General features: G+C 43.1%; 1 protein-coding gene across 5 annotated transcripts in view; it reads left to right on the forward strand.

Annotated features, from left to right (window-relative positions):
- The window catches only part of MRPS6 (mitochondrial ribosomal protein S6), a 46048-nt gene extending 42318 nt beyond the window's left edge, over positions 1 to 3730 (forward strand). For all 5 annotated transcript variants that reach the window (XM_083818170.1, XM_083818167.1, XM_083818166.1 and 2 more), the window contains one exon: positions 3101 to 3730. In XM_083818170.1, the coding sequence (XP_083674296.1) occupies positions 3101 to 3281 (181 nt within the window). In that variant the 3' untranslated portion in view covers positions 3282 to 3730. The remainder of the gene's footprint in view (positions 1 to 3100) is intronic.
- The last annotated feature ends 23652 nt before the right edge of the window (positions 3731 to 27382 follow it).

A 27382-nucleotide genomic window follows, 5' to 3' on the forward strand; every position in this document is an offset into this window, starting at 1 on the left:
GACTCCTAGACAGCCTGAATGCTTCTGCATTTTTGTTCGCAGGAATGAGGTAGTTTCCCTCCTGCATTCCTGTATTTTTCCCGTCTTTAAGTCTCGCTGGGATTTGCTTTTGTTTACTACGCAAACAGTAGCGGCAGCGTGGTGGTGTATCAGGTCAGAGATGGCTGGCTGAAATTAAGGTTACTGCATGCTTTATGGAGAGTGGGTTTAAAAAAAGCCCACAACCTGATGGCAGCTAATTTAAATGCATGTGTTTGGAGGGAAGGTGCTCCAGATCTCCTCAGGAATTGCATTGTCAATTGCATTATGGTTGTTTTGCTTGCAGCAGTCAGTTTCTTCTCTTTCTTTAATGAAAGAATAATATTTTTTTTATGCTGGCCCTCTTTTCCTTCCCTCTTTTTTTTGGCACAGGGAGGCAAGCATTGCTTGTTACGCTGAGGAATGGGTGTTGTTTTAAGAAATGGCATTGTCACCAGTGACTGCAGTTTTGTACCCTCAGATAAAATACCTATTCTGCGAGGAGTCATATAAAGATACGCTGCAACAGCTCATCCTCCCTTCCCCCACTTCTCCTTCAGTTATCAACAGTGCGTCAGTGGAAATTTCCACCCTTTGCTAATGTGAGAGAAAGCACAAAGTTGCAAAGCAGTCTTTTGAGAGGGGGAAAAAAAAATATATTGCCGTTTTAGGAACACAATGAAAAGCAGCATATGACTTGAAAGCAGAAATGAAATGAAATTCTGGAGAAGTGGGAATAAAAAGAGATAGCAAAGAGCACGGGCTGCAATCCGAACGAATGCTCTTGTGAACCAACTGCTCGGGGAAGGGGGCAGGAGAGTGGTGGTGTATCATCAGCTCAAATTTCTCCCCCCATCATCCCTTTTATTAGCTTCAACTGATTGAGAATTTGGAAGGGTTCTTGCAAAGGAGAGGATTTAAGTGGCATCTGTTAAATTTACCAGTAGCTTTTTAATGGCTTTAACAGAAGATGCGACTTTCCCTTTTCAAGGGGTATGCATCCTTCAGAAGTTGCTATGCCACAGTTTTACTGAATTGTCCAAGATTAAAGCTCGTTTCTCTCCCTAAACTTTTAACCAGGTGACATCTCCTGTTTTCTGGTCTCTAGAAAAATAACAGGCAGCTCAGCTTTCCAAATAAGTTAAGCTGAATCCTGCTCCATGTGTGAGGATTTGCAAGGGGGACCAAGCCCACCATATTTCCTCCAAATCCTTGTTAAGGTGAGCTTTTTCTGCGTCTCGTAGCAGCCCTCCCTGCTGCAGTCAGAGGAGCAGCACCTTAGTTGGTGTGAACTGGCACTGCTCCCTCGGCTTCTGCGATGCTCGGACGCAGCCCGCGCCAGCCGGGCACCTCTTCTGGAGGACTGGTTCCTTCCAGGCAGGCTGCAGGGACATTTCTTGCCGTCGGGCCCCTCACATGTGACAACTCGGTGCTTCAATCTGCTTTTTCTGAAAAGGACTTCAGACCTGAATTGTGGCTATTAATACACATGCCTGTGTAAGAGGTTCGGGATTACGATGTCTGGCTGAAGGGAAGCTTCTTTGCAGCGTTTTCCACGTGTGGATTCCACCCCTGTGCAGCAATCCAGCACGCGATGCTTAAATCATTCCTGACCTGGTGGGTCTTCTCTGTGTGTAGTATATCTTGGTGTTACTTGTGCAGCACATCTAGTTGGGTGAAAAAGAGCTCCATGTGGGATAAGCAGTGTGAAAAACATGAATCTGTCCGTTGTTGGTGACACCACCTTCTCTATTTCCTCTTCAGCTTCTTGGCTTGGGGAATTAATCCTCAAAGATTGCCTTTACCAAGGGGGACTGCACGGTGTGATGTTCGCCCTACAGTTGCCTTTATAAGAATCTGTACCTCCAACAGGATAAAGTCCCGCTAGGTACAGTTTTTAAAGGAAACTGTGATGCTCGATCCTGCTTGGGTTTAAGTGATATAGGAATGGGGTCCTTGGCAAATGTGTAGTATGATTTCCTTTAGAGGATATCACTTTCAGGTTATACTGATGCTTCACGGGGAGGTGTGTTTGCGTGGACTAGAAGGAAAGGAAAGCTTTAACAGGAGGATGCATAAAAATTAAAATGAAATAGCTGAGTGGTGAGTTTTGTCCTGCACACCTAGCCTTCAAATTACTGTTAGTCTTGGAAACAAGGTGGATGGTTAGATTTCTTTCATGAGATTTCTGAGGCAGTTGTGGTGTCTTTTTACGATAGTATAGTTAGTGCCATGCCAAACACAGACTGACTTACTATAAAGTGATCTTGGTGACATAAGATACTAATGGGGAGCAGCGTTCTCCTTTCTGTACGCAGGGGTAGTTTTTTTTCCTTTGTAGATGTCAAAGGTAGTTGTGTGGTGGACACGAAGCACTTACCTGGTGCGGTGCATTTTGTACGTGCCGTGTATGTGTGGAAGGAAGACCTTTTCAGTCCTGCCAAGATCAGCAAGACAGTACGCTTGTCAAGTGCCAACTGTGCAAGCTGGCATTTCCTACATGTGTCTTCAGCTCCTGCCCTCAGATGGAAAATTTAAGCCGTGTTCGCATTGGAGAGGTGCCTAATTTGGCATAAGTCCATCTCTTGGGGTTTATTTTGCTGTTTTTTAAACGTACATTCAGCTCTGAAACAGAACTTTAAAGAACTGTGTCCATATATACATAAGCTTGAGGTGCTTCACACTGACATCTGTTCCCCAAAGAAACAATGCCATGAATTCAAAGGAGATTTAAGTGTTGTAACCGAAGTGAATGTGCCACTTTACCTTTTTTTTTTTTTTTAACTGTTCAAATCAAGGTGCGTAGATGAATGGAGCAGGTACAAGACGAGTAAGGTCTCTTTAATGTCCTTGTGTAAGAAGTGCTGTGCAACAAAGAAAAGTTCAGACTGAAGCTGCTTGAAATGAACTCTTCATATTTGAAATCAAAATAATACCGAGCTTTTATTTAAAACAATTCTGGTAGAAAAATTTAAGGAAAAAATACAACTTTTCATTTAAGAAGTCCCACAGAACAGCTATTTGAATTAAAGTTGTAGTACAGGTATTTTGTTTTATTGTGTATGTGTGTTTCTCATTGCAGGTATTTTTTGGTAGACTTAGAGGCCCCACCTTCGATTGTGTCGACCATGATGGATCATTTAGGACGTGATATTGACGTAATTAGACGTGCTTTTATAAAACATCCTGTATCAAAGACAGAAGAATGCAGTGGCATAATCCCAGTCAACTTTGAAGACAAACTAACTGCCAAGAAGAAATGAATATTTTAAATTGCATGTTTGAAACTTTTAAAAGATTTTTTTAGTCCTGCTTTTGAATACAATTGTGATAACCAATGTCCATCAAAAATTATCAGTTTTAGCCATATTATGTGTGTGGTATAGTACACTATCTTAAGTTATTGTAACATTTGAGGTTTCTTTTTTGTTTAAAATAACTTGAGTAGACTTAATCTGTTTGCTTATTTTGATATATGACAACTCTGAAAATTGATTTTCTTTTCCCTTAGAGCATTACATTGATAAGATTTATCCATCATCAGAATGCTCAAAATAGCATTCTTTTCCAAAGACAGATTACTTAAGAATGTGTATTTACATAAGAGATTAAGAAGTCTACGGTGTAATGTAGCAGTATAGTATGTGATCTGTTTGAGGATTTTTCTGCTTGCTTTTGGAAAAAGGTAATAAAAGTGTGATTAATAATAAAACTTGACTCCTTTTCTGGTCTTAAAGTGTGTATATATATATATATATATATAAAAGAAAAAATAGCTTACACTGCCAAAAGATGTGCCAAACTTTTCTTTAAGGTCGTATCAGAACTCTGTTCAGGTAAAGAATTATTCTCTCTACAAAAGCCAAGAACTTCCAGTGGCACGTGAGAGAAAAAACCACAAGTTTATATAAACAGAAGAATAAAAAATGTTTTATTTCACTATCAACCAGACCCTGGCCAAACATTCAAACTGAGAAAAATGTCAGGAAAAAGATCCTGACATATATTTTGTCTTTTTTTTTTCCTCCTCACATAAGAAACAGGAGAAACAGCAATGCATATGAAAGGTTGTATTACTGTCATATGACCTCCTGCTGGTCTGACATGAATTCAGTAGTTTGTAGAGGACCTCCAGCTTTCCCCCATGTTACTGAAGGAATGCACTTGCCCTTTATCCCACTGAAGGTGTGTGTGTATGGTAATTTCTGTAGAAAAATGAAGTTGACATCAGTCTGTTGTTAAGCACAGAGGGTGTTCTTTACCTGAATGAGCTTCGTCAAGAAACCTTCACTCCAATGTTAAATGATGCTAAAGGGAGGGCCAGCCCAGCAGCTGAGGTCAGATTCCCAGGGAAACATGACGGGTCTCATTGGTGTGACAGCTCTCTAGCGTGCTGTTTCTTCATGCTCTTTTTCATGGATGATGCTGTTGGTTTTTTTTTTTTTCATCTTCTTGGATACAGGACTTCAGGGGGAAATTAAACTAGCTTTTCTTCAGAGTTTTTTCTTTTAAGGAAAAAGTAAGGTAGAAAAATGAAAGGAAATTTTCTTTCTGTATGTCCGTATTGAGGAGATGTGAACGTGTGGGGTTTTTTTGCTGATTTTTTTTTCCTGTTTTTAAATCTGCTTTTCTTTTAAGAGCAGACTGTCACATTTTATCTCTTATTTCCTGGAAAAAAAGCACACCTTTAGTAGAGTAGGTACGCTTTTTTTGTAGCTGTTGCCAGTATTGATCATGTGGCTGCTGTGCACCAGTGCCTGTTCCAGACAGAGGTCCTCGTATCAATAACTTTTGCTTGTAGGGCAGATCTTCCTTCTATACTGGTGTGAGCTTAGCTGGGAGGAGCTGTAGGACTGAACATTTGTGCTATGAATTGGGATCCCTGAGCTGCCATTTTTTTCTGGCCCACTGAAAGTTCAGACCGTCAGCTTAGAAAGCACAAACTACAAATAGGGAAATATGTAATGCTTTAAAGAATGTGCTTTACTCGAGTTTCTCAAGTTTTTCTTAATAGAACGCAAATGAAAACCTATAGCTTAAAGTCAAACCGAGATTCCAATCGTCCTTCATGGTTTCAGTGTTTTGTGGCATCAGTGCTTCATTGTTTTTAACACCTATGTATTCGCACAAAAAAAAATGATGTTCTTTATGTAAAACAAGACAGGTTCCCCCTTTTGTCACCACCTCTGCAAGCTATTCACCTACACATCTCCCCACTTTTTTTTTTTTGGCTTAGGTGACCGAATAGTGTATTAGTTTGTTACTCTAATGCTTAATTCTTCTTTTAAAAAATTGCTTTCAAATCTAGCTTACACCAATTTCCCTCTGTCTAGGACTTTGGGCCCTGTCATTCAATTGAATAGAAGGAGTATATAAGCTTTCAGGCTCACAAAATGAAGAAGATTGAAAACAGAGGTTGTACACATACAGATGTTGTATGTTTGTCTTTATTCAATTCCCTTCAGCGTAGTATTAAATCTTGCATTTAATTTGTTCCAATTTCAATGTAGGTGCCTGCGTTCAGTAGGAAAACCCTAGATGCTCATTAGGGGTGAGCGTATCAGCTTATTATCTACGGGACGTGTGATGTGACTTGTTGAGAATTAGGACCTTAGGTCAGCCGGACTTTCATGTCTCTGGGTCCCATTTCTGATCTGAACAGAGGATGCCAAGAGCAGAAGACTTGGGCGCCTGAGCCCAGCTAATCCCAAGAACGGATCAGCAGCAGTGAATCTCTTGGAGCCTCAGCTGACCCCAAAGAAACGTAGCAGTGCCCGCTCTGAGAGACAGCAGTCTTCAGCACGCCACAAAACAAAGCACGTGGAGATGTTACCAATCCAGTTCTCCTCTGTTCTGAAGTACTGAACATGCTAAGGGGGAAGACTGAAAATCTTTGCCTTTGGGATGGAAATAGGGACCACTGAAGTGAGCGGCCACAAGCGCTGCAGCGCTTGCAGGCCTGGTGCGTGGTTACACAAGCACTCGTGCTTTCTCAGCAGCAGGATTTATTTATAAAAGGTCTGCTGAATAGCTGGCTCTTAACTGGGTGTACTATTTTCTTCATAATTGATAGTTTCTAATATGAACTTTTTTTTTTTTTTTAATAGGGATTGGGTGGGGGAGGATGAGGAAGGAGTCTTGGGTTGCAATTTGTTTAGCCCAGTCAGCCACCCAGACTGGTAGTTAGCTATTTCAGGAAAGTAATGCAGAACAGTGTGTGCATTCTCTCTTGGTAGCTATAAATGCCAGAATGGGCATTGGATTATGTCAGAAGATTGGAGCAGTTTTGGTTTTGGGCAGCCCGAGTTGTCCCTAACTATACCTTGAGCAGTCGCAAATTCTCCCTACAGAGAGAGGGGAGATCTCAGCATGTCTTTGAGATGTGTTGGGGGTTCACTTTGCCTTTCTGGTAGCTGATAGCTGTTCAGTCCCACTGGGCTCTTCATCTCCAAGAATAAAATTTCAGGATGCTATGTGGTGTCAGTGGAGAGCCAGGAGAGTCGGTGCCGCTGGACCGTGGCAAAATAATAAAATGTCAAGCTTCACTTTTGGCATTCCCAAAGGCATAAACAATTTGAATACCAGTACCTTAAATTTTGTTTATCTGATAATGAAGCTCTTCCTGCCTTTGATTATGTTCCCAAGTGAATAAATGAGTAGTTTTATACTCCTAAATGCTCTGTTTTTCTTGTGGACTGTGGAGATGCGCTGTGGTTGGTAAGTATTAAAGTAACCACTGGCAGTTCTCCTGCCTCAGAAATGTTTTCTGTTCTCTGTCCTACCTTCAGCAAACAAACGAGCACAAGTGGTTTCATGGTGAAGATCTTAGGCACATGTTCAGTCACTCATTTTTCCCGATTTTCTCTCTCTCACTCAGCTGAATCTTGCACTGGGCTGCTTTCTTCAGCAGGCGGAGGGCACTGCACTGTCAAAGCACTTAGCACTCTGCTTGCAAAGCCCCTGGTGCGGCTTGACCCGAGGAAGTTTGTGCACGCAGCGATTTGCTCCCACTGACCCGGAGATCAGTTTCTGTTTAGTAAGTTGCCACACGGTTGTGAAGGAAGACTTCAAAATTTCAAACAGTCCTGTTAAAGTCACAGATTATTTTTTTTTTTCCTGAGACTTAACCCATCTGCCACATTTTGTTCCTTCTCAGAGTAGCATTTAGGATCTGTCCAGCACTGCCAGTGTCTCCAGCACAAATGTTCAAAAATCATGAGGCAAGCCCCACAGATATTTTGAAGTCATGGCATGTAATCATGGGCTTAAAAATAATGAGCATTGATTCAAATGTGAGTTTTTTTTTTTTTGGCCTTTTAGACTTTTGAGCTTTTATGATTCACTTTTTTCAAACTTTGTGGCTGGCATGATTTTCACATAACATCTGACTGAAGAGCATTTAGAATAACACAGCTATAGCAAATGAGATTCTTGATAAATTCATTGGGACTGGTGCTATATCCCTACACCCACTGAAACAGAACAAGGGAAATTAAAAAGGGGATTGTTATTTTGTCCTTCCTGTAATTCTGAGCTTCAGATAACTGTAGAAGTGCGAATTGATGCGGAGCCAAAACATGCATTTTCCCAACTGCTGCACAAAGGGAAGATTAAAAATGTGTTATTTTCTGTGACCTACGTAATGTGTTGCTTTCTTAGTGCTGCTCTAACAGACCCTTAAGCATAGGCAGGCTGCAGCTGGTGGACTCCGTTAGGCTAACGCCGCTCCTCTGTGCACAGCTCTTTGTGCAATGCTGCGGAGGAGTGGGAGAGCCACCACTTACTGAGTGCTGGCTAAGAGGGGGAGTGATGCATTGACAGATTCCAGTGCTGGAGTATTCAAGGTTGCCTTCTAAAAGCATTTTTTAAGGGGAGGTAATGTTCGCTGTAAACCTGGGAGAGTTTTCATCCCTGTTATTTTTGCATTGTGCTTAGGCTGCCAAGCCAACCTTGTTTGGGGAGTGCTAACTTGCACACAGAAATTCTGACTTATTAAAAGCTTCAACACATTGATGTTGGGGATAATTTTGGGGGATAGTGCAGTTCTACTGAGTCGGTAAGAGGCCTCTTGCTGAGTTCTGTAGGAACAGAGGCATCCTGACCGTAAGACTTACTTTCTCCTAAGGGCAAGCCACCTTGGTAGGGCTGGCTTCACCTTGAATGCAGCCGTGGGGTGAGGCAGGGTGGAGAAGGCTTTTTGTGGCGTCCTCTGATCTCTCAGGCTGTCTGCTCCACTGCTTTTTGTGTGTGACAGGCAGAATGAAAATGTCACACGTAATCTGTGTCATCTGTATGCATTTGTACCTGAGAGAAAGATGGCTGGGGAAAATGTAAAGAGCAGGATGTTTATTATCTTATTAACGCATGGGCATCGTTCCCGTTCTCTTGCTCAGCAAGTGGGAATGTCATGCAAGAAATACACTCGCTGCTTAAATGTCGAGGAGGTAGGCACCTCAGAAATGCTAGCATCCGTAGCGGTGCTGTGGAGGGGTGAATGAGGTTGAGTATCTCATTCAGAAGTAGTGGTCATAACGGACCACACCGGCTGAAAGGGGCGATGGGGAAAGGTGGCAGAGGAGCAAAGGGTCTGAGTGGAGAAGCTGAAGGGACCCGTGCTAAGTACAGGCCACAGCGACACGTAGGAATGCTGGGGGGGAAAAACCAAGCGCATCCCTGCTTCCTGCCCCAAAGTAATCTGTGTTTGCACAGAGGAGCACTGGAGGCAGCTGGTGGGTATGGGTCTGTGCCCAGCTTGTTCAAAGTGCAGACACAAGACTTGTGCTGCGTCAGCACGCTGGAGGAGAATCAAACCAAAATTGTTTGATCCTCCAACTTGCTAACTATGAGGCAGGGTAGGATATTGCCAGTTGTACCAGCCACTGGAAAGTGCAAATGGTTTGCTTTAGTAATCCCTGTAATCCCCTATAAATAATGCCCTCCCCTATATTGATGAAAAAAAATTACATAACAGCTACACCCAGCCAAGGGGGGAAAAATAAACGAAACAAAAAAAAATCATCCAATGCACTCGTGATGCTGGTCAGCTTCATCTGAGCCGCATTAGGAGAGCTTAGGATCGCAGCCAGAGAAAGGAGGACTATCATCAGGAAGGAAAATCTGCGTAATCTTCGGCTGGAAAAGCAGTTTTCAAGAAATTCCAGACCCCAAGGCTCTTGTTTGTTGTGCCGTATGCAGGCCGAGCTGGAAGGTGGGGCATTGGCACGCTGGGTCACGTTCAGCTACTTGACCGTAGGGACTTTCACCCCAGGGTTCCCACTCTGGTCTCCAGATCAGCCGTGGCTGCACCAGCTGTGACGTGGTGGCTCTTCCACGCGCATGGAGGCGTGGGCCATAGGGTTACGCTTTATGTATATACCATAGGGTTATGGAGTGTGTAGAGAGGCAGTGCCACCGAGGGCTGGTGCTACACCTACCTTTGTCCTCCACCTCCCAGGAAGTGCTCCCTCACCATCCTCTGCTACCTCTGCTTGGACAAAAATGGTCCAACCATCTGGTCCAACCGTCCCCCTACCACCAATATCACCCAGTAAACCATGTCCCTAAGCACCACATCCAACATTTCCTTCACCCTGGCTTCGTAGCTTAGGATCCAGGGAGGTGGAGAGGGCTTGTGTGGGATGGGGAAGATGGGGAGCAATGGCCTTGTATGTGACAAAATGGTGTCAGGACCGTGTGTGTGGTGCCTGGAGGGGCTCACTGTGCGGCCAGCACTGCCTGGGCTCCACGTGGGTGGAGAAAGCCCATTGGCCTGGTGGCTGGTGTGGTCTTCGCTGAGGACAAGCAGCAAGTGGGACTCATCGTGGGTGCCAGGCTCACTGCGGTCCCCATGCACTGGTGCACGGGGGGACGTGGGACCTTGGAGGAGACATGCTGTCTGTGGTGGGACAGCGAGCAGTTTGGGTGTGCAGTGGTTTGGCCTGTGCTGTGTTATCCTGCGGGTGTAAGGGATTTGGGCAGCTCTGGGACAGCCACTTATGAGGTTCCCAGCCTGTCGTACCAGTGGAGGGGCTCTCATCATATCCCCACAGACAGCCTGAGGCCAGGACAGCATGGAGGGTCAGGGAAGGGGCGCCGACATGGCAGCGCAGACGCAGCCTGTCCTTCCAGTTGAGAAGGGCTGTGGAGAGTTTCTCTGAAGGCTTTCTGTGCGCAGTGGGTGAATCACCGTTGAGAAGTGCAGCAGTTCTTGTGTAGGTCTGTGCTTCTGGCTTCTCCACAGCCTCCGCTGGCACTGAGTAATCGCTCTGAGATGAGCAGGGCCGATGACTGTGAAGAGGATTGTAAATCACAGCGTTGCAATTGCTCCTGCATGTGACATTCCTGTTGACCTCTGGGGACTCTAAAAACAGCTGTGGTCTAAAACCCCCGGTTAATTGCATTGTGAAAATGAATTGGTAAGAGCAAGAGCCCCCTCTGAGTGTTATTATGATTTGAATTACATGGTCCTTAAATGCTGGCATTTAAAAAAGTACAATAGTGGTCTTCCTCATGTGAGAATCCACAGAAATGTTATGGGTTCTTTTAATGGTAAATGTGGCCAACCTACTGAAGCCAGTTGGAGTCCATGGTATATGGCTTTACCAAAAGTATTTGCTAAGGTATTTTTGTAACGATGAAAATTAAGAAGTCCAAATGGTCAGCAAGGTATCTCATTCCTGGAAACACATGCATATGCTTTGGTGTATTCCTATTCCACTGATTTTTTCTTGGATCTGGGGGAAAAACATCTATTTACTTTGGATTCCCCTATTGATTTCAGTCTGACTGCTTACTCGCAAAAAGCTAAGCACATACCTGAAAATTTGCAGGACTTGCTTCATGGCATCCAGGTCTGAAAATCAGAGCTTTCTGCAGAGTTCTTTCAAAAAGACCTCTAGAAAAATATTCTTTTTTTTTAATCCTGGAAATAAAGTCTAGCAGGTCACTGCATACCAATTATGTCCTCCAGATGTCAGTTTCTCCTTAGACCTAGGTGAAAATAAAAATCTTCGAAATTCTCACTGAGAATTCACCTGTTTTGATACCTATCAGTGCTAGGAACAGAGTTCTTTAAAAAAAAAAAAAAAGTTGGCATAGAAAAGACTCTCTGGGTGGGCCAATTAAGTTTAATGAGTTTTCTCCTCTTTGCTATGTGTGTCCACTATCTGAAATTAACTTGTAGAGTTCATTTGAGAGCCTTCTGAGGTTTATGGAAAGCCTGCTGGTTTCTCCAGGCTTGTGTGTTTGTAGGCATGCTTAGGGAAGGATGAAGACTTTTTCTGATTTCTAATAAGCCGGTACCATTTGTTTCTGACACCTTTTCTACATTTTACCATAAAGAAGTTCAAGTATATCTTTTAGTTTGAGGTTTATTGTCAGGAAACAAACCATTTCAAACAGGATATATCACTCCTCTTGCTGTTGTAGGAAACTGCAATTCAAAGGTACTTGCACTTACTTGATTTTCAAGCTGTTCCAGGTGTCTTCCTATAATTAGATTAATTTTCACATATTCTACACTTCTCTCTTCTTCATGCATTTCTGAATTAATTTCTTCTCTTCAGACTTCTTCTAACTGAGCTCTTCTATTACTATCCATGGCTAGTGAGCTGTCTGAGGAACTTTCTGTCTTAACACTGCTAAGAGGTCTTCTGCAGAAATTATGGTGGATCAGGTAAGATGCACAGCAAGTCTTTGAAACATTTAGAACTTCACTGCCCTGGCATCATAGAGTCATAGACAGCTCAAGGGCCAGAAAGTGCCTTAGATCATTTAGTTTAATCTACTGGTTATCACAGGCTCTACTTACTGCCATACTCCAAACAGTTATGAGTTGGCCCAACAAGTTCGGTTTGGCATAGATTCTCTCTCTGAACGGCAGCCAGACTTGAAATGAAGATTTCAAGTGAAAGCTAATCTAGTCCCTCCCCTGGAGAGCCTCTTCCACTGGTTAATCACTCACACTGTAAAATACGAGGGTTGTTTTTGCCCAGCTTCCTACAACTTGCCATCTGTTTGAAAAAGGCAGGTTCCCACTTTGGGGTTTGAGAAATACATAGATTTACTTTCTAAAATGCATATTCTCCTTGCCCCATTGACCTTAAAAAAAAAAAAAAAAGTAGAAAAAAGGGTGAGATGAGATGTTGATGTATTGATTTTTAGGTACTGGATTTTTCCAGATCTGCCCACTGTCTTTGATACCCTTCATACTGTCTCTGGTGTTGTTCTTGTAGACAAGATTCTCCACATCCTCCACTGGTAGAAGAGTGGAAGAAGCACGAAGTGGAAGGCATAAGCCCAGAACAAAGGCAGCCCAGGGCACTATGCCTATCACCTTCAGCAACAGAAGTCAAATTGTGATTGTAAGAATGCTCGTTTGTAAGTCTTACACTGCTCATGATTATATTTATTTGACGTACAGCTTCCCATTAGAGTGAACAGTTTTATTAGACACTTTTCAGAAGTTATCTATATTTGTACAGATATTAAGTTTATTTGCAGCTTTGTATATATATACACGGCAGATAAGTATATACATTCCAAGAGTCTTTCCCTGGAGGGTCAGTAGAAGGCAAGACATCTTATTTAACAAGAGAAAAAGGGAGAGAATCTGGGGAAGTAAAAGAAAAGATTCAAAGCCTGGACTAAGGGAGAAAGTGGTGGCTAAACTTGATATTTTTCAAAGAAAAAAATGGCAAGACTCAAAGCAAAGGAAAATAATGAAATAGTATGAGGAAACACTTGACTAAAACAACCAAGTGCTCTAATCAGAGAAAAGAAAATTCAAGAGCGACTGAGGAAAGAAATTATAGAAAACAATCATCCAAATTATGGCCTTCATCACTCTTCGATTTGATTTCCTAAGGTATCCATAAATTGTTTGAGATCAAAAAGCATAAACACAGAAAACATATGCAGTGCCTAGTTATTTCAGGCCTTACGTTCACACTTGAGCTTGAACTCCCTTTTCACACTCCCTCTGTGTTGACTTTTTTCTGTCCTGTACCCGGACTGCAGCAATTTGCTCTCTGGGTAGGAAAGGTTAGGTGCAGGGAAGGATTAGCTTACACTCAAGCCCTTCTTCTATGGGCACATTTGATGCTGCCAACTCACACTACTTAGGCCTCCAAGCTCAGGTCTGAACTCCAGGCGAGCCATCTTGCCAGTGTGGATGAAGTCCAGGTGACTAGAGGTGAATATTTACTACTACAGCTGAGAGATCTGCCTGACTAAGAAGTCCCTTGTGTGGTCCACTACCTTCAGTTTGCTGGCAAAGAGCTTTGTCAGCCTCCAGGACAGGCTGCTGCATTTGGGCTGGTGTGGCCAAGAAGACCCCATCCTCTGCAGATGGGGATACTGCCGGTTGGACTAAAGAAGGTAAGGACATGGAGCAAAGTGTGATGGCAAGAACCTGAATGGTGATAGAAGGCTAGGCTCTTGATTTTATACCTAATGACCAGGTATCTGAATCTAGGCAAAACTCTCCTACCACGGATCGCTTCCCTCTACACTGGAGACTCTTTCCTTACACCAAACTCCTGGCATGTTTTTGGAAAGCTTAGGCTTGTGCACTTGGCTGGGGACAGATACTAGAGCTTTAGGTTCACCGTAAAGCAAAATGTTTCCAAATGCTTGTCCAGCAGTACGAAGTTAACCAAAATCTGGGCACCAATGCCTGTAAACCAGGTTCTGATGGTCTTCTGAGGCCTTTCCACAGCAACATGTGTCTGTGTTTTCTGGCTTTTGTACTTACTGCCCATTACTTAACTGCCTATATGCCTAAAGCTGCTTGCTGGCTTATGCACACCTGCCTAGCATTTCGTTCTTGGTATTGTGATACTCCATTTCTGCATTGTTCTGCTTTCTTCAGCCAGCTGTAGAAGATACTGTCCCAGTCTACTGACAATTGACCAGAGGATCACGCTTTGGCTTGTAGCTAACTACAACGGGGAACGTGCTTTGGGAAGGGTCACTCAGCTTCCATACTTGTATGGAAAATTGTCTGGAAAGGGACAGGCATCGGGGTGGTCTGAGAAGCTTTTAAGGCTGAGGAATGCCCACCGCAAAGCAGGCAATAGTAACCGTGGTTATGCCTATTAGTTTTTCTTCAGAGAGTTCATCCGACTCCGAGTCTGTAAGCTGTTCAGCCTGAAATATCTGGAATTTAGAGCCTCGCAGGCATGCAGATATGTGGCTTCACTGGAATGGCTACCTATGTATCTTACAGAGCCAGGACATGAGCACCCTCTAAGTCCCTGCATGAAGTCTGGGTCAGTACAGTTCCAGTATGGCCATGCATGTTCAGATAAGCAGCATGTGTAGCTCTGTAGGATGAATACTGAAAAGCTGCTGTGTCCCAACAAGGGCAATGAAGATGCACAAAGGCATGTTGTTATTTTCCATAAATTATCTCCTGCCTTGCACTGATGCTTTAAAAAAAAGGTTTTATTTCCTCTACAGGGCAGCTGCATTTCAGGAACAGGCAGAAATGAGCTTACGTGCATGTGTGCATATACAGATTTGCAGAACCAGCTAAGTTTGTAAAACTGAAAAACACTCGAGGTGAAAGGCTGCATCTGAGCATGTGCCATCATAACCTGTATGAGCTTTATAAACACACACATAAAATTAACTGCTTATTTTGAAAGCAGGTGCCAGACCTTCCCTCTGTCATTCTCAGGTTGTGAAACAAAGTCCCCATCATTACTCTATGTCCACAGCTGCACTTAGGGTAAGATTTGTTGCACTGATGGGAGATGTTACAACATAAGCAACTCTTCTCCCATAAAGCCACCAACTATTAATGAGATGCTTTCCTGTTAAATCAGACATAATATTAAGATACAGATCTTAATATCCTCCAGCTTCCAACATATATTTCCCCTGAGAAGTTGTGGGGTTTTGTTTTTACTGCCAGACACCGTCTCCAACCTCAGCCCACTGCAGTGTCTATCTGGAGCAGACTCTCCAAATCCAATATCAAGCACAGCAGGGGGCTGCTTCTGGTGATGAAGCTATTTTCTCTCTTCCACTCTTCATTAGGAGAATTTCTTTACTTTATGTAAATAGGCTTCTTAACATCTCAGGCTGTCAGCAAAGGGGAGAAAGAAAGAAAACAAGCACCCAACCAACTCTGACTTGCTCCCTGCCAGTACCCTACACCATTCACGAAGAGTGGTAACAGCCATGCCCAAAAACTTGATGTTCACTCCAATATGGGGCTGGACAGCCAGCAGCAGGAGGATGTCCTGGGCATATGGTGGTTTCAGAGCACACAGAGATACAGGGGGAGGTGGCCATGATGTGAGTGAGGCCTGGCTGGCTGCTTCCCAACAGTGGGGACTCTGGGGACTTTGGGATCTACTGTCCACCCATTTGGACCTGAAATTTAAAATAAACCTGATTTAAAACATGTTTATTTTTATTTATTTATATTTTTAGTTGCTTAGGGCACCATTTAAATAAGTCCTGTCAGGGCCTGAGGGACAGGTGGGGGCCTAATGGTCCTGGGGGATGTAATGGCTGCCACATGCCACTGTGCGTGTTGCAAATGGCAAATGTTGAGGTCCTGCACAGAAACCCGTGCCTTTTTCTTTGAAACCCACCTGAATAAAATTTGCCCTGTGGTTCAGGCAACAGAAATGCTTGAGCACTCCGAAAAATGCCAATATTTGAAAGCGTTACTTAGTCATGGGCCTGGGACTGACTTTGAGGAGCTGCTGGCGGCCTTATCTTTAGTGAGGAATGTGCTTCTGTGTGACTGCTACTCACAGGCTGATTTGTCTCTTTTGCATGCTTCACAGCTGCAAATTCCAGCTTTATGTTTTGTTGGAGTTTTGGCAGGTCCCTGATGGGTCGCTGTGTGCAAATTGGAGTGGGTGCACACCATGTCGGGATTTCTTCTTCCATTGCACAGGCATCAGCAAAGCTAGAGATGTTGCGGAAAAATGTTTCCCTGCAAACATAAAAAGTCAGGTAGAAACTGTTCACTGAATTCAGGTATTTTGTGCATTTTAAATACTGGGACAAATTACTCGGGTGTACTCCCAGTATATTCCAGATCACCTGAAGGTTATTAGAGAAAAAGTAAAGATAAGGTGTGATTGTTAATTAGTAGTGACACAGAATTGTTTAAAAAAAAAAAAGTTTGACATAATTTTTTTTATGCCTTCATTCTCTTTGAGAAAGACATTTTCTGAGCCTGTGTTTTTTTGCTATTCTCACAGAAGTGATTCTATCAACTTCAAAGAAAAATGCTTTCATCAGTAAGATGGAGCCAGATTTGGGCTCAAAAATTGCAGCAGAATGAAATAGATTGCTACTCTCTTCCTCCTGCTTCACATTTTGTTTTGGAAAAATAACATAATTTTGTATACTTGTAATGTTATTTTTATTTCAAAGTATTTTTATTGCTTTATTTTGTATTTTTCATTGTTTTAAACTATTTCTAGATATTGTATGTGCTGTTAGCATTGATGTAGTGCATACAGTATGACATGCAGTTCAAACATTCTATCACTTAAATTTTATTTTTTATTTTATTTTAAATGTAATTTAGAGGAGCTTCTGCTTAGTGCTGACTGAAATATTTCATCTTCCTTTCTTTCTGTGTCAAAGCATCAAACTATCCTGTGAGAGAAAAAAAGATGTTTTGATCAGTACGAGGCAGCAACTGCCCTTAATGGTTTTAAAAATAACGCTTTTTGGTTGAATAGAACGGTATTTACATTATGATATGTCATATTATGACATGCCAGTATTAGTCAGTGCATAATTCTATTGATTAGTCATGGAATATCAGGAAAATATGAAGTAAGAAAACTTCCATAAAATAGAATATGTTTTAAAATTAAAATTCTAAGTCCTGAAATTGACTCTGGAAACAACATGCCTCTTAACATTTTTTTTTTCCCCCTCTAGGTTGTCCATTTATTGAGAAATTGCTGAAACATTTGGTTTCATGCTTGGATCAAAACCAAATTTCAAAATGTCAGACTTCAGTGAGAAAAGTTGAGTTTCAATCAGCTCTGAAATGAATGCATGTTGTTGGAACTACAGTCACAAGATGATCTCAGGTCATGTTCGTGTTCGTATTTTATGACTTTATGCTGCTACAACAATATTGCATAATATTAGAAGCCATCATACATGGAGAATTTTACTTTTTTGAAACTTGCTTGTAGAGATTTTATGAGTACAATAGAGTTTTATTTATGGTAGAATTTAAAACCACTACAAAGCTCTATTCAGCATCTGAGACACAAGGCCAGTTTTAAATATGTGCCTAAGTTCCTTTTGACAGTAAGGGAATTCAAATATGAGCCTACACATAAGAGGCTGATTCTGCTGAAAAGGCGACCACAATCCTGTCCTCTCCTTTCCAGTGAATACTCATGGTATTAATGCCAGTGTAGTCGTACACCGTGCCAAGCTGATCTGTCTGAAAACCAACCTGACAAGAGAAAAGATCTGTTTACAGATAAATCAGTTCCCTCATGTGTATCACTATCTGACTTCTTGAATTCTTGGTGCATGAAGGCCCCAGGCAGAGCGAGCAAAAGTGTGCTGATGTGCTGTGGGGTAAACACAAGAGCCAAGCAGACTCAGACAGTGGCAGCACAGACTTGTATTGATTCAAGTAACCATGTAAGCACAGCCTAAGTAACTTCAAGCTTTGTTTACTTGTGTTCATAAGACTGTTTGGGCATACTGGTTCCTGGCTAAAAGAACAAGTACATACACGCTGTGTGAGAGCGATGGTTGCAGATAAACATAACACCCATTTCCTCCACCCCCAAACAAACAATTTCAACGTACGTATCCTTTTGTGGCCAAAAAATGTGAGCATTGAGAACAGAGAAATTGGAGTATCATGTGATAGCCAATGTCTATCTACATTTAACTCTTTCTCCATCCTTCTCCAGTGGCAGTGCCTGGTGAACTCGAACTGCTTTCTGCCTGTCCATTACATAGCTCCCGTGCAGCATAAGCTAATGAGAGTGCTGACGTTTGCAGGCCCTCTTCATATGTGGGAAATAAGCTATTGATCTCAACAGATATGGCCTTGCAGCTGCCAAAATGTCCCCAAAGATTGACTAGCTTCCCCTCTGTGTGGTGGGGCCGCGACTTGTCTGCTGCCTGTAGAGTGGCGAGAGGAGGCGAAGGTGAGCGTCACCTCGGCAGCCGTTAACCTTAGCCACATTTTGGAGTTTCTGGTGACTGTCAGCATTTTACCCTTGGGTGCTTTAAAGCTGGGACAAGTCACTAATGCCTTGCAGAACGTCCAAGAAGAGATTTCAATGAGAACATGCTCTCAGTTTACTCTTCTGGATCCTCTTGGCTTAGCATTTACCACAGTAGGCCTGGAAAGATTGATTCATAAGACCAGAACTCAAAACATTTTGTCCACCATCACATTAGAAAGCATTAACAGTACTTACAGTTATTGGTGTTAGATAACTGAACAGCTATATTAGAATTGCCTTGCAATTTTTGGGTACTGTCAGTCTGTCCTGTTTATGGTGCAGAGAAATACTGTCTTGACCCCTTCACACACTTCCAAGCCTGTCCCCAGCTATTTCTCAAACCTCACTACATAAAGTTATTTTTTCTTGATTTGATGGCATAGTTGTCTGTGTGAATACCCCTTAACCTGTTCCAATCAGAGCGCGTCTGCTGTGGCAGCAAAACCCTATTGTATAAACAGTTTAAAATAACTTAGCTTGTTTTGACTGAGTTTGGCAGATGGAAGAGGACAACAGGAGGGCAGTGACCTGTAGTGGCTTCTGTGATGCTGCCTCTGAAATGAGGTGATCAGGGCCTTTTTGCTGCTGTTTCTGTACCTCTGCTTAGGTAGGAAGCTGGAACGATAATCCCTCTGTGCTGTTCAGCAGGCCATTTCTTCTACATCTACAGCCAGAACATCTTAGTGTTTTGACTGCACTCAAACCCTGAGTCAGGGTAGCCTGGACTCATCTGAAGTGGCATGCATAGCCCTTTGCTGAGCTGATGAAGTTCTGGCAGTTTTCCCTGCAACAAGGAAAGGCAGTTTTCCCTGCACTGTGCATTATTCATGAGCATTAAATTTTGCTTGGCATCATATAACTGTTGTCCATCCTTCTGGAAAATCTTATTGCCTGACTAACCTAGATAACTGTACACTGTTTGGAAATGTTGCTGCTTCCCTGCATATTTACCTTTCCAGGTCATCAGCGCTTGTCTTTAAAGACAGCAGACCTAGTGTGGCACCAGAAGACTCTCATTGCCACCTTTAGCCATGAGAAAAAAATTGACTATTAACTTTCATGTCGTTGTTTCCTGCTTTTAGATAGTTTTTTTCTGCATGGGAGTACCCATTCTTACAGCCTAGGATCATTTTGTGACTGCAGACCATGGACACCTGAGTGACAGTCACTGTGTTACAATGGCATGGAGATGCTTTGCAGATCAGCTGAGTACTGCCTCATTAAACTTCAGCAATTCTACCACATCTGCCCCACACCTATGGTGACTTCTTCAGGGCTTTTGTTGGCCGTCCTTTGAGTACCTGCAAAACTTTGTCAGCCAGTTCTCCAGTGCCTTAACTCCTACATTCTAGGAAACTGATGACCCATGATTTTTGTAGGACAGAAACCCATTCTGTTAGAAATGATCATGTCTAAGTGATATTCCTGGGGACCTCTTGCTCTCTTTTTACACTGTTTTAAGCTGTGAGGCCTAGTGGTCTGTAACTCAGCTCCAAAGCTTTCTTAAAAAAAGGTACAAACCTGTGCTGTCTCCCCAGCTGTTGAAACAGGGAATGTTTCCAATGAATTTACTTATTTCTTTAAGAACCTGACTTGACTCACACAGAAGTTGCCCCTAGACTTAAGAGGGTAAACACAGAAAGTGAGTGCTCTTTAAGCCCATTCTTGTGCCCTAGCACAAGTCACTACTATTGATGCATTCATCACTTAGTCAGCTGGAACCTCTATTGAAAAATGCAGGTTTTGGATAGTTACCTGCCTCCTCAACATCTTTAGTGCTAAAGATTGGTGCAAAGGAGTCTTTTAGCTTTTCAGAAATGTAGTGTTTACCTTGACTGTTTTGCTAAAGGCTCCCCAACTGAGTGAGTGCTCAGGTTACTTCACACATTTCTCGGTTCAGACTTCATTTCAGATTCTCATTTAAAGATTTGGAGACACTGAGGCTATGTAAATGTTAGCACAAAGTGACGTCCAGTAGGAGCAGATCTGCAGCACATTCATTGCTCTCCCAGTGTGCATCTTCTGGTTTAATTTCATCCAACAAGAATCCAGTTTGTCTGCTCTGAGATGTGAACGAAACATACTAAGTGAAAATGATGAGATTTCCTTCAAAAGCATGCTGCTGATCTGAACTGAAGCACTAACGCAGACAAAGCCTTAAAGGACCTCTAGTTGATTTGTTTTAAATATTTATTTTTCAAACTCAATTTTGGCTGTTCTGATTTCTCTCTTGTTTTTTGCTCACAGTCATTTATCTTTGCCTTCATTACGAGTGGTTTTCCAAACATGCAACTGCATGTTAGCCTGGCCTGAATAGCCTCTTGAATCTTCCCATTTAGCCATATGTTGTTTCCTTAGGGCCTTTTATTAATGAACTCTCATTGGTGATGATTCTGTGTTGGCCCCAGGTGGCTTGTTACTTTTCCTTCTCTAATTTCAATGATTTGTGAGTCTGAACACAGTACCTCTCCAGTCCCACCCCCTCCCCCTTGCACTCCATGTAACAATTATACATTTATGAATGCATTTGTCATAGTTGATTATCTAGGACTTACAACATGCTTGTTTCACAAGTGTCATTTCTACTCTATTGTTCCTTAGGTCCTTGTTCTCATTTGCTTAGAAGCAAGACAGAACAAGCAATTACTGTCAGCTGCTTTGCGACTGAAACGAGGTGACCAGCTTTCTGAACTAGTCCAGGAGATGGAGCAGAGCTGGTGCTCTTACCTTGATGAAGAACTTTACCGAAGCCCCATTTTACACGCGGTCTCACAGCAGCGTGAAGGATGAGTGTTGGGAAGGCAGTTTAGTAGGTAGGAAAAGTCACCTCAAAGTCAAATGGTCAGAAGTGGATTGAGAACTCCTTAACTAAGTGCCATTTATTCTCATGATAAGGTCGTAGAAGACATTTGGCACTAGACCTTACTGGCTCCCTGTCACCACAGTACTTTTAAAGTTCACTTTGAAGATTGTACATATTCATTTTGCAGGTATATTTGCATATTCCAGCCTGGCAGTTGCACGCACAATTAGATGGCTGATTATATGTGAACAATTCACTGAGTTATTATCTCATTTGTACTCAGCAACAGGGAATCTTCAGGCAGGTATTATTATAAGAACTGGATTCTTTACTGAAAAGTTATTGTAGTGCTGGCATTTTTCCTGTCATCTTTTGCAGCCTGTGAAATCAAGAAGTGCATCAGCTGTTTAAAAGAAGCCTAAATTTTGACTCCTCGATTCAGCCGTATTTAACATCAAAACAAAATTGGCTAATTATGAACCTGCCTGCTGGAGCAGCTTAGCCGAAGCCCTGCTTGTGTGCATGAGAACTTTTTTGTGAGCAGATGTGGCCTGGTTCTCAAGGGTGCAGGGCACCAAAAAGACAGTTCACAAAATTCTGGTTTTGGCCCGACTTGGAAATTTTCTGCAGTGAAGACACCCTTTGGCAACAAATGTGATCTGGCACTTCTTCTTCCTGGTGAGTTTGCCAGGGATGAGGTGTCTCTCAAAAGGAGTCATTCCATCAGATCCTTTGCCCCCTCTGCACATTTTTGCTGATGCCAGGGTAAAGGCTTTTTGCAGCTTTGTGGTGGAGGTGAGCCTTGCTGCTGTAGATTATTTGTGTATCAAACAGAGGGGGCTGCAGGACAAAGTGGGTAATTTTGACTCCTGCTCTTCCTCCTTGGCCCTCCTTAGGTACCAGTGTGTCTTTTGATCTAATTCCTGGGAATGCGGTCTGAGATAATTGATCCCAGCTTTATTGAATACGCTCAGCTGCTAATTAAGGCTCAGCAGGCAGAGGGATCTAGTGCAAATAAGGTGTACCTTGTTTAGTCCTTAGCCAAATGGGTGTAGTAGAGGGAAGTGGTGCTGATTCAGGTATTGCAATCTGCTCCTCAGACCACGGGCTTCACACCCCTGTCCATCTTGTTTGAACATTTCACATTGTTCAGTAGGAAACCTATGGCAACCTCAGATTGCCCTTACAGCTGAGACTTTACTAAGGCAAAATTGAATTAGTCTGTTCATTCCTTCTTTATGGCCTGATAAATAGCTCTCATGGCAAATGGATTATGGCTTGCTAATGTTGGATTTCTCCCCCCCCCCCCTCTTTTTTTTTTAATGTGAGAAATTTCAGGCCTTATATCCCCTCTCTTAGCTGGGGGGTTTCTAAATGAATGAGATATCACTTGAGGTTGAAATCTAAACTACTTCTCCCCTCCCTTACCCCCAAGGAGGGAGGACTAGTTGGATTAAGCTAATCCTCTTGACTTGAAACCTCATTGACTTGGATATTAAAGGACATTCCAGATGGGACCACACTAGGAGCTCTGTGCTCTGTTCTGGGCGTCGCAATACCAGAGAGGGCCTCTTCTCACTTCAATTTTTCTTGTAATGTGGGCTGTGCGGTGCTGTAGGGCAATGTTTGACCTAAAAATGAAGGAATTATTTTCATATGTCCCCAAGAGTGGCACTTTCAGCCATTGGTGAAGTAGTGTCATCTTAAAACAATTGATTAGAAGAAGTGGTGGCATCTTTCCCAGAAACTGTACTCCCTGGCATGAAACCATAGGATGTTTCCTTGATGTAATAGACTGCATGTGGGAACTGCAAGGGTACAGTGGGTAAGTTGAGTCTGGATTGTTTTCAACTAGCTGAACATAGGAAATTAGCTGGGAACTGACTGCATATGACTCAGTCAATGCAGCGAGTAGAAATGAATGGAGGACTACAAACTTGCTGTTTTTTTTTTTTTTTTTTTCCCCCCCAAGTGCTTTTCTGAGCTAACCCAGCTACATGCTCTGGATGTCCATCCTGCCAGGTGACCTCCTGCGGGCTAATGGAAGGGGCTGTGAGGGTTTTAGCTCAGTAGCTGGTGTTTGTTCGAGTAGCCTAAGCTAAAACACCACAGGGCAGGCTCAAGCCTGTAAGGTGTGCAGGGCAGGGGTGTGGGCTGAAGCTGGGTCTACTGGGCACAACAGTTTCGTGGTTGAAATCGTTGGGGGCTCTGCTGCTTTGTGATGGGTATTTCTTGCAACAGAGAAGCAGACCTTCCCTTGTTTCACAAAGTGCCATCCACATTTATGTTGTTAAGCAAATAATGCAGAACAGCCCCTTGAGGTGTTTTCTTGGGGCTTATGAGTAATGGAGGAGCTGCAAGTGGACAACACAAACAGTTATTCTTCTCTCTGCACCCACCACAAGTTGGTGTGAACTTATGCCAGTGCATCTGGGCTGCTGCTGAGCAGTGGTAGTGTTCTTGGCTGGGACAGCGCGGTACGTGTAATCTTATTTTAAGATTTGCTCTGCTAAACGTTTAGATTCCCTTATTGGGACTACTGAGAAAACAGAAGCTTAATCTCCAGGGAAGTGCAACATTTCCACGGGGCTGAACCACCTTCCCTCGTTCCCTCCTTCCTTCTTTCCTCCCTCCTCCCTTGTCTGCTTCGCAGCATGCTGTGGAGCGAGTTCAAAAACACACACTGCGCAGAGAAAGTGAAACTGTCAGTGCATTAAAATGGGTAGCCCAGTGTAGTAAAACGTGGTAAAGTCTAGCTGCAGGCAGCAAGGCAGGGAATTAGCCTCGTGCTGCTAAGAAATAGATGTGTTTTCCAACAGAAAAGAAAATTGTAAATCTCTGTGATATGACAGAAATGCTCTCTGGGATGGAGATGCATTTACGAGGGCAGCACAGCATCCCTGTCCCTCCTTGGCCCTCGCTCATATACACAACGCGATGATTAAGCCAGGTTGTGAAAAACAGATGTGGCGGGGCGCAGGGGATCTGTAGGCTCTGGGAAGTGCTGTTCAGTTCGCAGGGGATGCAACTGCCTTTCCTGGGGGGCCTCGGCACTGCACCCGCGTGTGGCGAAGCTCCCTGCTGAGCTTTGTTTGCTTTTGCTCCGCATGGCGGGGCGGCTGAGCAGCGAGGAGTTGGGAGGGAGCTGTGTTTAGGGAGCAGGGCTAACTGATATTCTGCCTGGGTGCGATATCTAGCTAGGGGCTGACAAACCTCTGGTGGGCTGCGCAGGGTCTGTTGTGACTGTTTAGCAGGTGCTGAGGTGAACGTGTGTGAATATCATGCTTTTTGGCTACCCTTTCTCCTCCTCCTTTTGCCTGGCCAAAGTGAGCTGGCCTCTGATAGATGAGCTAGGCTCGATCCTGCCCCTCTGGTCATGAGCAGCAGTGTTCAGCTGAGTAACACTTCCTAATACCAGGCATGGCCCACTGGATTTTGGGTTGCATTGTATTCAGAAGTTTTCTTTTGAAGCCATTTTCATGCCATCGCAGCCCAAGAAGGCACCAAACTTATAAGAAAGGTGATCTCATAAGATTTAAGATTTACATGAACTCTCATCCGACTGTTTGTGGGATTTGCAGTCCCTGAACTCCATAAACACTTTGCCTCTGATTCCGTCTTGACCTAAAGCTTATCTAGAGGCCTGAATCCTGCCTGAGGCTAGCTCTCTGCCAAGCTCAGACAATGGAAACTTTAGGTTACTTAGAGGCATGAATATGGACTTACCACAGCAGCAGACTAGTGCTTTATTTCTGGAGCTGCCTCTTTTCACTGAAGGCCACAGACAAGACTGAAAAAATAAGGCTGTCCTTGGAAAGGATGTGTGTGTTTCTATTTGTTCTTATCTTCACTAGCGTAGCTGTTTAGCGTCCAGAGAATGATCCTGTTCTTTTCAAAGAGATGCTTGTGCTATTTATCACAATGGCTTTCTGTTGCAGAAAATTCCCCAGATTGGCTCTGGAGCTCTTTGAGAATTATTTCCTTCTACCAGTTCCAAATGTATGGAACTGTAATCTCATCAAGTGTGCGCTTGTTGCTCTTGTGTGGTATTATGGTGCTTGGTAATGTGGATATTAATGTGGGTATTACTGTCTTCTGATCAGCAGCAAAGCACAAATCTGTTGAGTAGCGAATTACTTTCTCCAGCTGACTGGAGTTTTTCAACCTTTCTGTAATCCTGCTTTTAAATCTCATCAACTCAAATGATTTTTTTTAATATCACTTATATCTAGAAAATTGAAATCTAGAAAATAACATTTTTTACAGAGAGTAGTGTTAGAAAAGTGCCATTAGTTTGCTATGTGAAGTGTGACCATATCATCATACATGAATGTGCATACTCATGCTGTATTTTTCAAACAAAGTATCAGAATGGAAGTCCTTCATTAAATTACTCTTGAAGTTTAAACTTGCAGCTAAATCTCTTTCTGACCAATCTCTAATGATACAGCACAGTGCAATCCGTGTCAGCTAGAGGCAAGCTCTCTGAGGATGCTTTGCACTTCAAAAAGGCCATCAAGAGCAAATCTCAATTTTTGATGCAATTGGCTGCAAAGTTTAAGTGTGGGTTAAGCATCATTGCAATGCTGGTTTAATGGCATAATAGGTCAAAAAAAGAAAAAGCTTCTGAACCCAAAGGCTTAAGCTAGTTTTCTGTTTACTCTGAGAGCTCGTTCTCCCCGCTTTGTACACCAGACTTGTTGGCTCAGATGTGTCACATACAATAACTGTGAAAAAGCTATCCTGACATCTAGATCAGTTATGCACACAGCTTGTTTGCTGACTAAGAACAAGTCATGTGTAATTTCAACCACGGTGTAAGTTTCAGGCCAGTAGTGGGTAGGAGTTGGCAAAACTGGCATAGTGAGCAAGATACACTCATTTTTCTTGCACTATTTTATACCCTTCCATTGGTTGTTGCTGTTCTAACTCATGCTTTCATCTTCATCATATGGTAGTCATAACCAGCTTGGGACTGAAGCATAAACTCATATGTCATACATCTGTGGCCTCAGGCCCCAGAATCATGATGATGAGCTAGCTGCCTGAAGACCTGGATCTAGGATTTACCCAAACAGTGCTCTGTTTAGCCTGGTGTGTTGCCTCCAGCAGCCATTTAAAATGCATGTATGTATGGATTGCACACCAAACCTGCTATGCACAATGTCAGTGATAATGCCTAACTCTCTCTTAGCATCTTTCCTCAATAGTTCTCAAAATGCTTACAAATTATGTCAATATTGATGTCCCTATTCCACAAAAGAGGAAAGGGAGACCTGGGGAACTAGAAAACCTAGCCACAGTTGCTGTGCAGTCTGGTGGTACAGCTGGCAACAGAACCAGCTGTCCAGGATCTCTAGCCTACGTCCAGTCTGTGAGGTGCACAGCTCTGAAACAAAGGCTGGTTTAAGCACACAGGCTCCTGTTCACTCAGAAGTCAGGCATGGCCAGATTCGGCGCTGCGTTATCTGCCTTGACGTGCCTATCTTGTGCAAATATACAGCGCCATACAATGGGATCACGCAGGGTTTTTGAACAGAATACTGTCTGTAGGATAGGATTATTCCTCCAGAGATGAATAATAATGGTGTAGTGAAGGAGACTGCTGCCTGGAGTCTCATCGCTTGTTGCTGAAATAGGAATACCTGGAAGGTACAAAAAATGGGCTTGTGGGTGCGGGAAGGGCAGCTGCCTGGTAAAGAAAAGCCTCATGCTGGCCTACTCTGGGCTAGGCTGTTGTCCGTGTTCGCTGCCACAAAGCCTCTGTGTGATCCTGGGACAATCATTCATGCAGCCACAGGTGGTCATGAATGGCGTGTTCCTTATTTCCTGAATTACTTGCAAGCCTAGGGGCTCATTTGAGGCGCATGCAGAACTGCTGCCAATAGTATGCTACAGAAAGCAATTCCTGCCTATTTCAAATTGGGCATCCACTCTGACCAGACACTTTCATTGCTTCAATTTCCTAACGAGGGAATAATATTGTCTGCCCTGCCCTCCGGGAAGTGTTGTGAAAATAAATGAATTGATGTTGTGCAAGCACAGAGAGCCAGTTTTTCAAAGGTGTTTATTCAAATACAGTCAAATATTTAGGGCAGTATACCAAACACTCCCAGCAATGCTGGTCCTAATTATTTAAAACTCTATTTAAACATCTGTCTGCATTCTTGGGCTCCTGAAAAAAAACACTGTTGAGTCTCTAGGCCTTGGAAATGCTAACATTGTGAGTGCCACAGAGAAGGAAATAAGTAAGGAAGTGGATGAGGCTATATTTAAGGATATAAGCTAAAGGAAATTTACTGTGAGAGGTAATGAC

Source organism: Anser anser, assembly GCF_964211835.1.
Source record: "Anser anser genome assembly, chromosome: 1".
Lineage (NCBI taxonomy): Eukaryota > Metazoa > Chordata > Aves > Anseriformes > Anatidae > Anser > Anser anser.